Source organism: Oenanthe melanoleuca, chromosome 2, assembly GCF_029582105.1.
Source record: "Oenanthe melanoleuca isolate GR-GAL-2019-014 chromosome 2, OMel1.0, whole genome shotgun sequence".
Taxonomy (NCBI): Eukaryota; Metazoa; Chordata; class Aves; order Passeriformes; family Muscicapidae; genus Oenanthe; species Oenanthe melanoleuca.
The window spans coordinates 88,016,053-88,029,429 of NC_079335.1; the positions used below are offsets into that span (position 1 = coordinate 88,016,053).

The 13,377-nt window shown below is 36.4% G+C and overlaps 1 protein-coding gene across 3 annotated transcripts in view; it reads left to right on the top strand.

Moving 5' to 3' along the window:
• The window catches only part of RANBP9 (RAN binding protein 9), a 38,933-nt gene that overhangs the window by 11,510 nt on the left and 14,046 nt on the right, over positions 1 to 13,377 (top strand). For all 3 annotated transcript variants that reach the window (XM_056483947.1, XM_056483945.1, XM_056483946.1), the window contains exons 3-5: positions 8,272 to 8,324; positions 10,092 to 10,259; positions 13,298 to 13,320. In XM_056483947.1, the coding sequence (XP_056339922.1) occupies positions 8,272 to 8,324; positions 10,092 to 10,259; positions 13,298 to 13,320 (244 nt within the window). The remainder of the gene's footprint in view (positions 1 to 8,271; positions 8,325 to 10,091; positions 10,260 to 13,297; positions 13,321 to 13,377) is intronic.

Here is a 13,377-nt window from a genome sequence, read left to right on the forward strand (position 1 = left end):
TGTCAGTGGATAATTCAGTGATGTTTGTTTGGAGTTCCCTTTGGTAGTAGCCTTTACTACTTCTATTTATTTTTTTTAATAAACTCAGCTTAAAGTATTTAGTCCATGTACTATATTAAAGGGATATGTCTAACAGCATTCTTTCTTGTGTGCTCTACTTAGCATGACTTGCCTGAAATAATCAAAAAACCTTTACTTAAAACCTGCTGTAGGAGATCCATTTTTCATGCTACTATAGCACTTGAAAGTGCTGCTCCTGGAATCTAATCTTGCATATCTGAAAGTAGCAGGGCAAAAATTACTCTTCTCCGAAGAAGCTCAGCTCTTTTTTGTTTAGGGTGAGGATATAATATGGCTTCTTGTGGCTGTCTGTGTTTGAGCACAGCATTGGTTTTGTCCCTTTAATGACCTAGGTAATTAAATTCTTTAACGTCTCTATGTGGGTAACTGGCTTGAATAGAAATTTGAAGGTGTGTTAATTTTGCAGAAGTTTGTGACCAACTTGGAGGGCATTATAAACACACTGAAGAAAGTGTGAAAAAACAGGTTTTCTAGGAAGGAAGAGCTGGATATGGAAATTAGTGTTGCAGAGCAGATGAACAGTGAAGTTGCTTTTTGATACCTCCATGTGGTGTGATAGGGACAGTAACTGATGGTACTGGATGAGAAAAAGAGAAGTGAGAATTAAGTTGAGTAAAAGTAATAAGGTCAAAATATCATTCAAAATCTGTCTTGGTATTTGTAGAGTGTTTGACACAAAAAGTCCTAATGTGCTGCTACCGTACAGATACGTGAAATAATTATCCTAAAAATTTTTGAATTCTTGCTGACAGTTCTAACCAGCTGTCATATTGCTTTGTAAATATTTCTTTGTTCTTTATTTCTTCAGTTTTCTTTCTTAGTTTCATGTTGTCTTTTGTAGCCTAAAGGCTTCTATTTATATATATTCACCTTTTTATCCTCTCTTTTGCTTTGCTTTGTTTGGCTCGTGTGGAACATTGTGGATGGTTATGTGAGCGATTGGAGACAGTAATGGTAGAAGGGTAATGGGTGTATGGGGAGCAGTACCAAGGTGATGATTAGAAAGCATGGTAGGAAGGGGACTATTAACTAACAGTAAGTTATGTCTGCATCTCTGTGGAAATGTCCAGTTAACTTAAAAATAAATAAAAATTTTGGCTTTGAGAAGAAGCAGTCTCTGAACACTCATTGAGTTCATGTCCCTTTTCCCGGTTTGTGACTGTTTGTGTCAGCTTCATGGTAAACCTGATTGGATAACTCATTTTCCAAAAGCTGACCTCCAGAGTGAGTTCATTTTCATTCAGTTTTGTTCCCCAGTATGGCTGTTTGTATTGTTTCATGAGTAGCTATGACAGCAAAAGAGGGTGAAACTAGGAGCAGGAAGCAGAATCTGGAACAAGGGGACTGGGATTGCTACTTTTGGTTACAGTACAAGCTTATACCCATTATTATTAATTTTAGTTTAAATATGGCCTTTTGGTTTTTTTTAGTCTTTCACCAGGAGAGACTGTTTCTTTCCCAGGGAAAATGAACTTCTGGGAAGAATACTTTTATCCTTGATTTGTAAATACAATTAATTAGAATGGGCAAATAATAGTAATGCCATGTACTTCTAGATGGTCTTCAGTACTTTTAGAGCAGCTAAAAGCTGCATAAAAATTTTGCATTTAAGCATAAAATGCAAAATCATAGAAACACAGAACAGTTTGGGTTGGAACAGACCTTAAAGATCATCCAGTTTCAACCCCACCACCAAGGGCAGGGCCACCTTCCACTAGACCAGGTTGCTCAACACTCCATCCAACCTGGCCTGGAATGCTTCTAATTTTTTTTTTTTTTTTAAGAAGAATGAAAGCAAGGGTTGGGAGTGGTAAGCCATTCAGAAAAATCAATGAAAACTAAGTTTAGAAAGGCTGTATTCTTTTAGCAGATAGCACTGAGGTTACACTTCTGTGAGCAGGGTTGTTTAGTCTGTGGGGTGGTGGTGCTGATGCAGATCTTCATGGCCAGGTTTTATAGCGCATGTGTAAGTTCTGCTAAATGTTATGCACCAAAATAAAATGTAAATTCATGCAAGTAATGAGTATGTTTTTGGTGAAGCAGTGTTAATAAGGCTTTAGATGCTTGTTACACTATGGCTGGTTTTTAACACTGGATGTACAATCAGTCATCTGTTGTTTTGGCAGTATCTTGTGTAGTATGTGTTGTGTATGTGATGAAGTAGGTGGTGAAGTAAAAAAGGAAAAACTATCCAAAACAATAATACCATGACAATTAAGTTTGAGCTTTCATGACACCTATGCCTGTGGTGGAGACTGAACTGTTTTATAGTGTTTGAGTCATGTTTGTGAAATACACATGCTTTGTTGTCTTCTAGAGAATGTATGTGTAGCTCTTCAAACACAAACTATACATTTTTATTACAAGTTTGTGTTGCAGTAAGTTGGCTTTTCCTTTAGTGCCCAGTATACCTTTTCTTAAGCATAAACCAATAAGCAAAGTATATAACATTGTCAGTTGCTGGTTGCTTTGTATTTGTTTTGTATATTACCAGTGTCTTCTGAAAATTTTATGCAGTCCCAAGACCTATTTTTACATTTTAGTTTCTTCAGCAGCTATTTGTTACAGAACAGGCATTTGTTAAAGCAACATGCAAAACTTCACTCAGTCTCTATTTACATATAAGTAGGCCTTGCAGCATTATTAGCAGAGTACTTGTGTATAGAGTAGAATCTGATAAGATCTGAAGTATCCTTCTTTCATTAGTGTCTTCATTTGAATTGTAGCAGCTGCAAGAAGAGATCAGGTCATGAATCAGCAAGTGTATCTTTTCTTAAACTGTAGCAGTAATTAATTTTTACCTGAGTGTATGAAAGCAGACATTGACAGAAATGAACATTAACGAAATGTGTAGTAAGACTGTGTTTAACTGGTCAGAAATATTGGAACTGTGACAAAAGTCTTTTTTCTTTGTTGATGTATCCTAGAAATTAAAAATTGTAATTTAAAAAGAGCCAAGAGAATATATTTAATTTCTTGGTCTTAGCTTCTTGAAAAATCTTAATTCTTTCTTCTGAAGCTCATTAATATAAATATAGTGTATAGATGATAACTTTACTGTAGCCTACGCTTGCATTATATTATTTTCTTTGCAACTATTCTTTTCTGACAGTATGGTCCCCAAAAAAGCTCTAGTGCTTGGGGACAAGATGAAATGGTGAAACCTCAAAGTGGGAGGGATGTCAGTAAATGAGAATTCTTCTAGAAACATTAGAGCAATCACAAGCAAAATGTTACAGGAGTAACAGTTTCGAGCGCTATGCAAAATGACTGCCTGATCTATTTTTGGTTTTTCCTCTCTATGCAGAACTGCATTAATCTGAAACGTGGGTTTATCATGTTCAAAATACTGTTTCCTTGGAAATACTCCATAAAATTAAACTTGTTTTCAGTTTTAAATTAAAGACTCAAACTGTCTATGGCATATTTTGAAACATTTAAATAGATTAACATCTCATTTCTTATTGTGACTGTGCAGACAATAAGGATCTTGAATTGGCACATTTCTAAAAATTTTAATGCAGAGTAACTATATTAAAGATAAATGTAGGTACCTTTTTAATGTGCTTTATTTCTGGCCTCATAGTGTCAGTGAAGGCAGTGCAGAAAACTATAGGATAACTTCATTCAAACTTTTTATGTCATTGCAATTGAGTTGGGAGAGCCCTATAAAAGTTCATTGAGTCTTTAAATTCCTACAGATGATGCAGTTTTGTCTTTGTCCTCTTTCCAAGATACAAACATAATGATAAAACAAACTATACACAGTTTTTTCAGTGTTACTTCTACTTTCCTTAGTAATCAGTGCATTCAAAACATTAGGGTGTTTTCAGTTGCCTTATTTATGGCTGTAAACATCTGTTAGTACTTTGTACTAGATTCCCTACAGATATTATGGTAACTTAGGTTTTAACACTGTATGGTTGAAGTTACTTCCTTTAAATCTATAGCATGTAGGAGTAAGGTACCACGTTGTTTACCTACTTTCTGCAACACCAAATGAGTTGTTTTTTGAAGCACCGTGTAGCAGTTCCTTGAGTTATAATGCCTTTTTATGTAGTATATGTAGGAACAGTGGAAGTCTGAAGGAATTTGACTCTTTGCAGATAGCAGGTAAAATTTCTTAAAATTTCTGTAGTAGGGAGGCTATTACATACTAGTATGTAAATATCTGCTAAATTATTTTAGTTGTCTTTATAAATACAATATGGATTTTTTTTTCCTTTTTTTTTTTTTTTTTTACTAGAGAAGTGATTATTTAGTACTTGAATTTATCTTCAGCCTTTCTGAGACATCTGTGGTTTGGTATAGTTTTTGAGATTTCTCTTTAGGGAGTGAGCAGGATAGGATATAATTAATCTGAGCCCTGATTTTTATCAACTTGCATATTGAAAGATATTTCATATACCTTCAACATAGGGGCTACAAGACTGAATGGAACAGTTACAAATAAAAATCAGAGTTGTATCTCTGCATTTTTTTAATTTCTTGATCTTTTAGCATCTGCAGTTCTGTACCATCTCTTACTGCTGTTTTTTCCTTCTGTTTGGCTCTGGCTGTTTTTATTTCTCACAATTAGTCTATTCAGGCATCCAAGTAGAAACTTTAGTCTACAGCAAAAATGTAAATTTAGCTCTTTGACTAGAAAGATACTTGAGGAGAAAACAGTTATTGTGAGCTTTCTGCTTCTTAAAAATTTCTCTGCAGAGAAGCCTAGGCTTTTTAGTATGTGTTACAGGAGAAAGGTAGGGCCTTTTTTTTTTTTTTTTTTTTTTTTTTTCATATTTTCTCTTCTGCTTTGTGGTAAAAAAATTGAATCTTCAGCGGATTTTAAATTCTGTAGTTTTGTGGTGTTCCTAAAGTTTCTGTATGACTTGTGCAATGTAAACTAGAAAATGTACTGAGACACTAAAAGGGTAACCTATATCTTAACTGAACTGGACTGGAACAAGAATAAATACAATTTGAAGTGAAAAACCAAAACTTTGTAAAATACACTTGCTTTCTTGGTCCTTAATACCAATTTGGCTGTACTTTAAATTGTTTTCCAGCTAAAGTATCTTATTTCAGTCTCTCATTGGGTGATTTCATGTCTTCCATGAGTGGTTGTTTGTTATTTTATAAGCTCCTGTCGAGCATGCTAATGAGATGATGAGTAGCAGCCAGGGGGACTGAAATTGCTCAGAAAGAGGGGCTGCTTAATAAAACAGGCACCAGGCCACTTTGTGCCATTAGCCTGGGTAAATGATCCTCCCACTGCAGCAGCCAGGGTGTGTCTGGGTAGGGAGCTGAGGTGGAGGGACAATTCTTAGATACTGAGGGAGGCAACATCAGAACCACACCATTGTTCACCCTCTCTGGTCTCTGAAGCCACACTGTGACAGGTCCATTTTTGGAAGGTGCTACAGAAGGGACTGAGGGTGCTGCTTCCTGGAGCTGACACCTCCACTTCTCAAGGACAGCTCTTATAGCCTGACATAGCTACACACAGGAAGAACAGGTTCACTTTGGTCTCCTAGACCAAACCTATTAATGTGACAGGACAGCAAGAAGTGCGTCACGGACTGACTTAGAACATTCTGGGCCAGCATTGCACCTGGGCTGCTGCTTGTGCTGCCCATCATTTTTGTCGTAGACTAAGGGAGGAAAAGTTAACTATGGAGCTCTGCCGCTTCTCTTGTCCTGATCTTGATGTGCATGAAACGTGAACTTGAAGCAGCAAACAGGACAGCAAATTATGTACTTCCTCCCACTGAAGCAGGTCTTTTTGCAGACCCTGACTCTTGACCTAAACAATGGTTAAGTGTCTTGAAAAAACAAGCTAAAAAATCGATTGGAGTCTGTGAAGGTTGCAGGTGTGAGGTAAGAAAGTTACATGTAGTGGTTTGGCATAAATGCAACTCCTGTTAATAAATTTAAAAGCATTTAATGCCTGTTTGTCATGGTACTATTTCCCCCTCAATTTATGGTGTACAAATCTAGCTGAACATGAGGTTACCTATCTATCAACTATAAAAAATAATAAATTAGTTTAATTGCTGAGCCTTTAATTTCGCTCACTTCAAATCATAACTTGGAGACATTTGCGTTGTGAAAGATGTCTATAGTAAATGTATTAATTATTTAGAATATTTTTATCTAACTTTCAGTTTCAGCAAGTCTCCTTCATGAAATGGTGTTAAAATTTTGAGTAGTTATAAGTGAATCCCAGGGAAAAATACATATTGTTGACCATCCATCTTCTTCCTGGGATGGTGTTAGTGCCTGGTGCTTTCCAGTCATTACCAATGGGTAAAGATTCCTTATTCCCAGCTATATTAAATACAGTGTATCTGTGTTTACAGCTGTTACTGAGGAGGCTTGGAAGTTAGGATATCTGAGGAAGAAAACAGTGGTGGTATCAAAATGTTGCCTAGACAATGATAATCTATCTAATATTTTACATTCTTGTGTAACCTTAGTCTTGTTACTATAAAAATACTGAAACCAAACCTTGATTGCTTTTTTTAATATGACTCACATTCAAAGGCTTTTTGCAGTCAGTGGAGTTCAAGTTATCTAAACTTGTTTTTAAAATTAAATATCCTTTCTATAACGAACAAGAGATTTTCAGTCTTTACATGAGTAAAGACCTCTGACTTTGCTAATAACAGCTCTGCCTTTATTATTTAAGACAAAATCAAGGGGTTTCCACTTGTTGCTTTAATTTATAATTATTTTGTTCAATCTGCTGCTGCAGTGGGGCCTCAGTAATGTATTCAGCAATGCAGCAAAGACTGATCCTTTTGTTTGTTGCCCTTTCCTTCAGCTTTTCAGTATTTTTAAATTTAATATCTGCTATATACGGTTCTGAGGTTCCATTTCATGCTGTTATGTTTGAGGGAGAGGAAGATGGTATTATTATACATTAAAAATTGACAGAGGAGGGCTTTGTAAGTATCAAACATAGAATCAGGTGACTGTTGGAAGTGATCCATAGAAAAAGCAGAAACACCCGTACACAATTAAGCATATCACTTCTGAGATGTCCTGCTCAGTTTCATTCTGTGTCAAAAGCATTTTAAATAGCAGATTAGCTTGCACTTCCAAGTGCAATAGTTGCTTCAAAAATTTATTTTATGAGATGGGAATACAAAGGTCATGTTTGTTGACTCAAACTGTTTTCAGATTGCCAAGTGGATATTTTGTTTTCATACAGTTTATTATTTCATAGCAAATTCTTCTTAGCTGGTGTGAACTAGTGTCAAAATACTTTGAATGATTTGATAACTAGGAAATGTAGGTTTAGGTGAGTTTTGGGTGCTTGCTTTAGTTCTTGAAGGGAAGTTGCTGTATTTTGGGCAAGGGACAATGGTGAAAGCCTAGCTTTTTATTTTGTAGTTTCTCTTTTTATATTCCTGTTGTCCTGGTAATGGCATTAGTTTTGCTAAAGAAACAAGCAAAATTGATTTTGCTAACTTCTAATAGTGTTATGTAGGAAAACCTTCATTTCTGCTTTCCAGTATTTCCTATTGTTAACAATTGTACTGGACACTGACTTTATAAAAACCACATTTTTGTAAAGCTGGCTTTTGGACTTTATTTGTACTGTACTATCCTGAAATCTGAAATATTTTCCCCACTTTAGTTTGCCATCAGATTGCAAACAGCTAAGTGCCATTGCTGGTAAATTTCTCAAGTTAACATTCTGCTATACAATCCAGGCCTTTGAGGTTTCAATGTGATCTTTTCATAAGTTCTGTGCAAGGACAGCTTTGGCTGCTAAAGTAACGCAGTGTTGCATGTATTTTATAAAATTTTTCATTCCAGTGTGTCTGCAAAAACATATTTAGGTATGTTCAAGATGATGAAATTGGTATGTGTATAGATGTATCCGTGCTTCCAAAATAAGTGGTGACCTTTGGCTTCCTTTGTTCATGCTTTTAACATTTTAGCTAATACCATTATTTTTCATCAACAACCCAGGATGCCAAAATGAAAAGGAAGTTTTCCTTACCTCCTGTGGAGACAGGATGTGTCCATATTAAACCATATATGCTGGGAATCCCTAGTTCTTATGCCACTATTAAATGACCTCTCAGTAGCTTAATTGGCAGATGATTAGTCAGCATTGTGTTTCTTGGCAGTGTTACACATATGTATGTATTTTTGTGAGAGACAGATGCATTTCTTTTGTTCTTTCATTTTTAGTTACATGGGAATTGGGCTTTCGGCACAGGGTGTGAACATGAACAGACTACCAGGTATGTTTCAGTTACTTACATTGTTTTTTAAAATATGCTTCAGCTTTGGTAAGCAATGGAGTGTAGCATGACACCTCTGTGTTGTATCTGTTACTGGAGTTATGTAACACTTGCAGCTGAAAAGTTCAACTTTTGCTGTACGTTTGCTCCTGTACTACTTCTGTCAGTTCTTACTGTTGTTTATAACATTATGCAGATACTTTTTAGCAAAGAAATTAATTTTAAAATTTTCATCATGTGTCCTGATAAAAAGGAAACTGTAGATTTCCCTGCTCTGTATGCTGGATTTCTAGCAATAAAGATGAGCTACTATGATACAAACTTTCTTATGTCAAACATGGAGGGAACTCTCCTTCTGTCACTTTCTGTACCTTTACCTTTCCAGCCTTCCAGACTTCAGCCTTTCCAGACTGTGTAGCCTAGTTCTAAGTTTTGATTATTCCATTGACCTGCATGATCAGGGACATTGTCTACAATTGTCTGTAGTATCTCTGAGTAGTACTTAAGAAAGTTTTGTGTGTGTATACATAAAAGACTGGATTTTTAGCAGATCTTTAAATGTGTAAAAAATATTCACCCAAAACCAACTGACTTCCTTGAAATTATCAAAATATAAAAAATCATGTTGAATTGACCTTTGAGCATCTGCTTTTTCTTGGTTTTACCTTTCTTTCCCAAATGCTCTGGTAGAGATTCATATGATGACTGCAAGTCCCCGTTACACTCTGAGCCCACCTAAGGCTGATGAATTATTAGTAGGTGGCATTAAGTTTGAGTATGATTTAGGATGCTATAATTATCAAAGATACTACTGATCAACGTAACTGCAATAATTTGGGGTTGTCTTTAATTTACTGAGAGGTGCTTAATGTGGTACCAGCTACTATGATGAAGCTACTGATGATAAAGATTAAGGGTCTAAGTGTGGAAAGTACTTCCAAATTAACCTGCTAGGCAGCAGCTTGACAGAAGAGGTTCAGTATTGAATTGCAGGGAGTGTGGATAGGTATTTATAAAAGAGCACAGACCAAAATTGCTTGCATTGAGTAGTGTAATAGTATGCAGCTTCTTAAAGATTCTACAGCTTCTTCACCTGCAAAATCAGCACCATATTTGCATGCATAATAATTTGCTCTTGGCTGTGATTTTCACCTGTATTGCTAATTTTTTTCCTTTAATTTAAAATTTATTTTTATTTTCAGGGGCAGCATAGCTAGTTACACTTTAGTCTGGAAATCATGTTATTATGCAGAGGCTGCTTGCTGCTGAATAATCATTGAGAATAATCAGGACAAGAAATATGTTTCCCCAGAGATGCATGTTTGGTTTTTAGCCAGGAAGAATCTGATTATGACATATGGTAGCAATAGTTTTGCGAAATGAAAGGGACAACAGGAGAATCTTCACTGCCTTACTGGGACATGTCAGATCTGTATATAGCTTTTTCATTCTCAGCATTGTAGCTGATTATAATTTTGGTGTTGGTAATAGTGTATGTTTGCGTAAAGAGAAAAATGCATTATCTGAATTTGCATTACCTGTTATACACTACAAATGCAATTACTTGTTCAGCCGTTTTGATAAAAGAATTGTCATTTTAAAGATTACACAGTGGCTTTCCTAGATAAGAAATATTAGAAAGCAGAAAGCTGAGCATAGTAATTAACTGTATTAACCTGGCTAGAGTATACCAACTTAGCACACTCTTTAATTTTATTATTTAATAATAAAGGAAATGAATAACTTGTGAATGCTTTTGTTCTCTAGGTTGGGATAAACATTCATATGGTTACCATGGAGATGATGGACACTCATTCTGTTCCTCTGGAACAGGCCAACCTTACGGCCCAACGTTTACTACGGGCGATGTCATTGGTTGTTGTGTCAACCTTATCAATAACACCTGCTTCTACACCAAGAATGGACACAGCCTGGGTATGGAGAAATGCTGCCTTTCATGACAGCATTATGTCTTTAAGGCTGGTGTGAGTAGGAAACCCTCTTCACATCAGCAGCAAAGGATTTGAGTAGTTCTTTTGATAGTTTGAGAGTCTATGAAATTTCTTCTATACCATTTTCGCTAACATTCCTTGTGAATTTGGGAAGATTCATCTTACAGCATCTCATTCCACAGGATGTGCGTTAATGAACTCCATTACATCCACAAATAGTGCTTGATGGTCATAAAGTAATAGATAATAAGAAAACTGAAGATAAGGAGAATGGATATAGCTTAAAATTCCTTGCTGCTGTAAGGGGAGCACCCAGCCTTCACTAAAACCTTACATTGGTTGCATGTTGTTTTGACCATAAGTTGGAGAACAGTGTCTTTTGGATTCCCAGTCTGGAGTCATTCATAGCTGGGCTAAAGCCATAAATTATAAAAGCTGAGCTAAAATTAAGTCCATTAAACTCATACAGTAAATTGTAGTATTATGCAACACTGCAAGATAGTTTTTGAATTTGAAGATGTCAGGAGTGGGTGGAGTTAAAAATTCTTATGGAATATCGATTTCAGTTACTTAATGTAATTTACTGAGCAAAGATACAGAGTGTAAAGAAAGAAGAAAAAAATTGCTTCTGCATTAGGGAAGGTGTGGGGGCTTGGGAAGAGATTTTGGAATTGTGCTGAGGGGACCAGGAACTTTGAAGGGCTAAAGTTCAAAGAAGAATAAAGTTTCTGTGAGGGTAGAAATGCGATAAGGAAAGGAGAGGGTAGCATGAAGTAAGAGATTATTGAGGTAGATGTTCTTGAAGTTGCTGTTCTATTTTCTTACATTGGCAAACACAAAGTAGGTTTGGAAAAAGGGGGAAGGATGTGGTTTTAATTCTTTTCTAGCCTCCCTGAACTAGACTGACAGTTTGTTTGCTCAGGCCTTGAGCAAACACATCTGACTTGGGAGTTTTCCTGCCTCTGCTCACAGCAGGGCTAAGGAGTCTCCTGAGGTCAATTCCGTGTAATCACTTCTGTGATTCTATTCTGTCATGATTTAATGTTCCTTCTAAATTGAATGAGTCTGTACCTTGAGACCTAGGGCAGTGGGACACTTGAACCATGCACTGTGTAGTTGTTTCTTTTGGCATCCTGTTGCAGTATAGGTCCAAGTGGAAAATAATGGGCTTGTGTTTGCCCTAATATTTAGCTGTGTTAAAGCTGAGGAAAGCAGTCTTACCTTGCTCCCTGTCTGAAATATTCACAATGTGCCTGCAGGGAGGTTGCATCATTTGATCAACAGAAGAGACACAAGTGTTCTCACTACCCTTATGGTCATATGAAAGCATGAGTGAGCTAGGAAGGCAAGAGCAGAGCCCTCCTTTTCAGAGGAGAACTTAGAGCGGACTGGATTAGTCCGACTGTGAAAGAACAGTGCAAAAGATTAAAATCTGTTTTTACAGGAGACCAGAATGGCATAGGTGGGGGGAGGCTAATAAAATGTCATCTGTCACAGACCAAGTCTAACACTTTATGGATTTCAGAAGGAAACCTGGCAGCTTTTGTGCTGCCATGGGCTTTGCTAGCTTTAGCTTCTGACAGAAGAAAATTGATTCTGTGTTGAGTGGAAAAAGAAATCAGAAATTCTGTCTGTCTCATGGAGTTGTTGCAGCTGCTAGTTGTCCAGAATTCCTGTAGGTTCATGACTTGGAGGACATTTATGTTTCTTCTCTGGGCCCACATATAAGTCTAGAATATAGGAAGTCCCTGGCTCAGATTGGGATTTGATGCTGCAGAAAGGGCTAAGCAATTCTCATGCAAGTGTGAAATCCTGGGTTGAAGAAAAAGCTGAAACCAACCCCTCTCCCCCTCCCCCCACAGGACCCCCAGCACCTACATATCACTTAGTCTTCATTTATTTGACATGCCTACAGCCTCCACTTTGGAAAAGAGCAAGTTGGATGTCAAAAGTGCCAAATAGAAGAAGTGGTAGAGCTTAGAAAAAGTTAGGGTGAGAGCAGGGAATAAATAAAATTATAGCTTTGACATACGATGGGAGGAAACAAAGGAAACAGATTCACTCAGTATGTCATCCTTTCATTTCAAAAGATGTGGGTAAGGAATCCAGATGCTCTTGAGGTTTGAAATCCTGGGGAAGAACAGAGATTGAAAACAGATACGGAATTTAGGACAAGAGGTTAAAATCTTTGTTTTCATCTTAAAATTGAAAAGATGATGGTACAAAATAAATTGAAGTTTGAAGGGTAAGTGGATTTGAATAATTCTGCATTAAAAAAACAAACTTGCAACAATAAAGGAAATTCTGAAATACTGATATTACTTGGCTGTCCAAAGAAGATTACTGATAAGGTTTTTTTTTAACTGAAAGCTTCCCGCCCCCCTGAAGTTCCTGAAGTGTATAGAGGTCATATTTTTCTCTAATCCTGGACAGCAAAATCACTCCCTTGGTTTTATGGGTAGATGGATGCTTGTAATTATGTAACAAGATATTAAGCTGGTCTGTTTGAAAACCAAAGCAAGCGGGCGTGGATTAGAGTGAAATACTTGCAGACTGGTTTGGAGTATTATAGATGTGTGCTGCTTGTGTAAAGATTGAGTGAGTATTTATGAAGAAAAGTAATAGCAAACACGAAAAGACCCCATTAAATCTTGATGTTGCAGCATCATGACATGAAAGTGAAAAAGTATTTTCTGATATCCTTACCTTTCTTCTCTAAATTTAGTATATGTAGCTAGAATTTTCAGACTTTCTAATCTGCAAATCTATATGATTTACTAAATCGTACAATCTATTTTGAAAAAATTAAGGTCAATTTAAGTATTTTTAAATGACAATTACTTTTTCCAAATACCACCACTTATTATTTAAAAGCATGAATTGTGCCTTAGCATTGTGGATTTCACCATACTTATTTCTGAGATGGTTTGGGTGAGAGTTCTGAACAGATAATGATACATTTAAGAAAATGTCTAGAATCCATGCACATGGAAATTAATCTTAATTTTCTCTTTATTACAGGCATCGCTTTCACAGATTTACCGGTAAGATAAGTGCATTTTCAGACAGTTTTCCTTTGTGTCATAAACAGATGTTTCAGA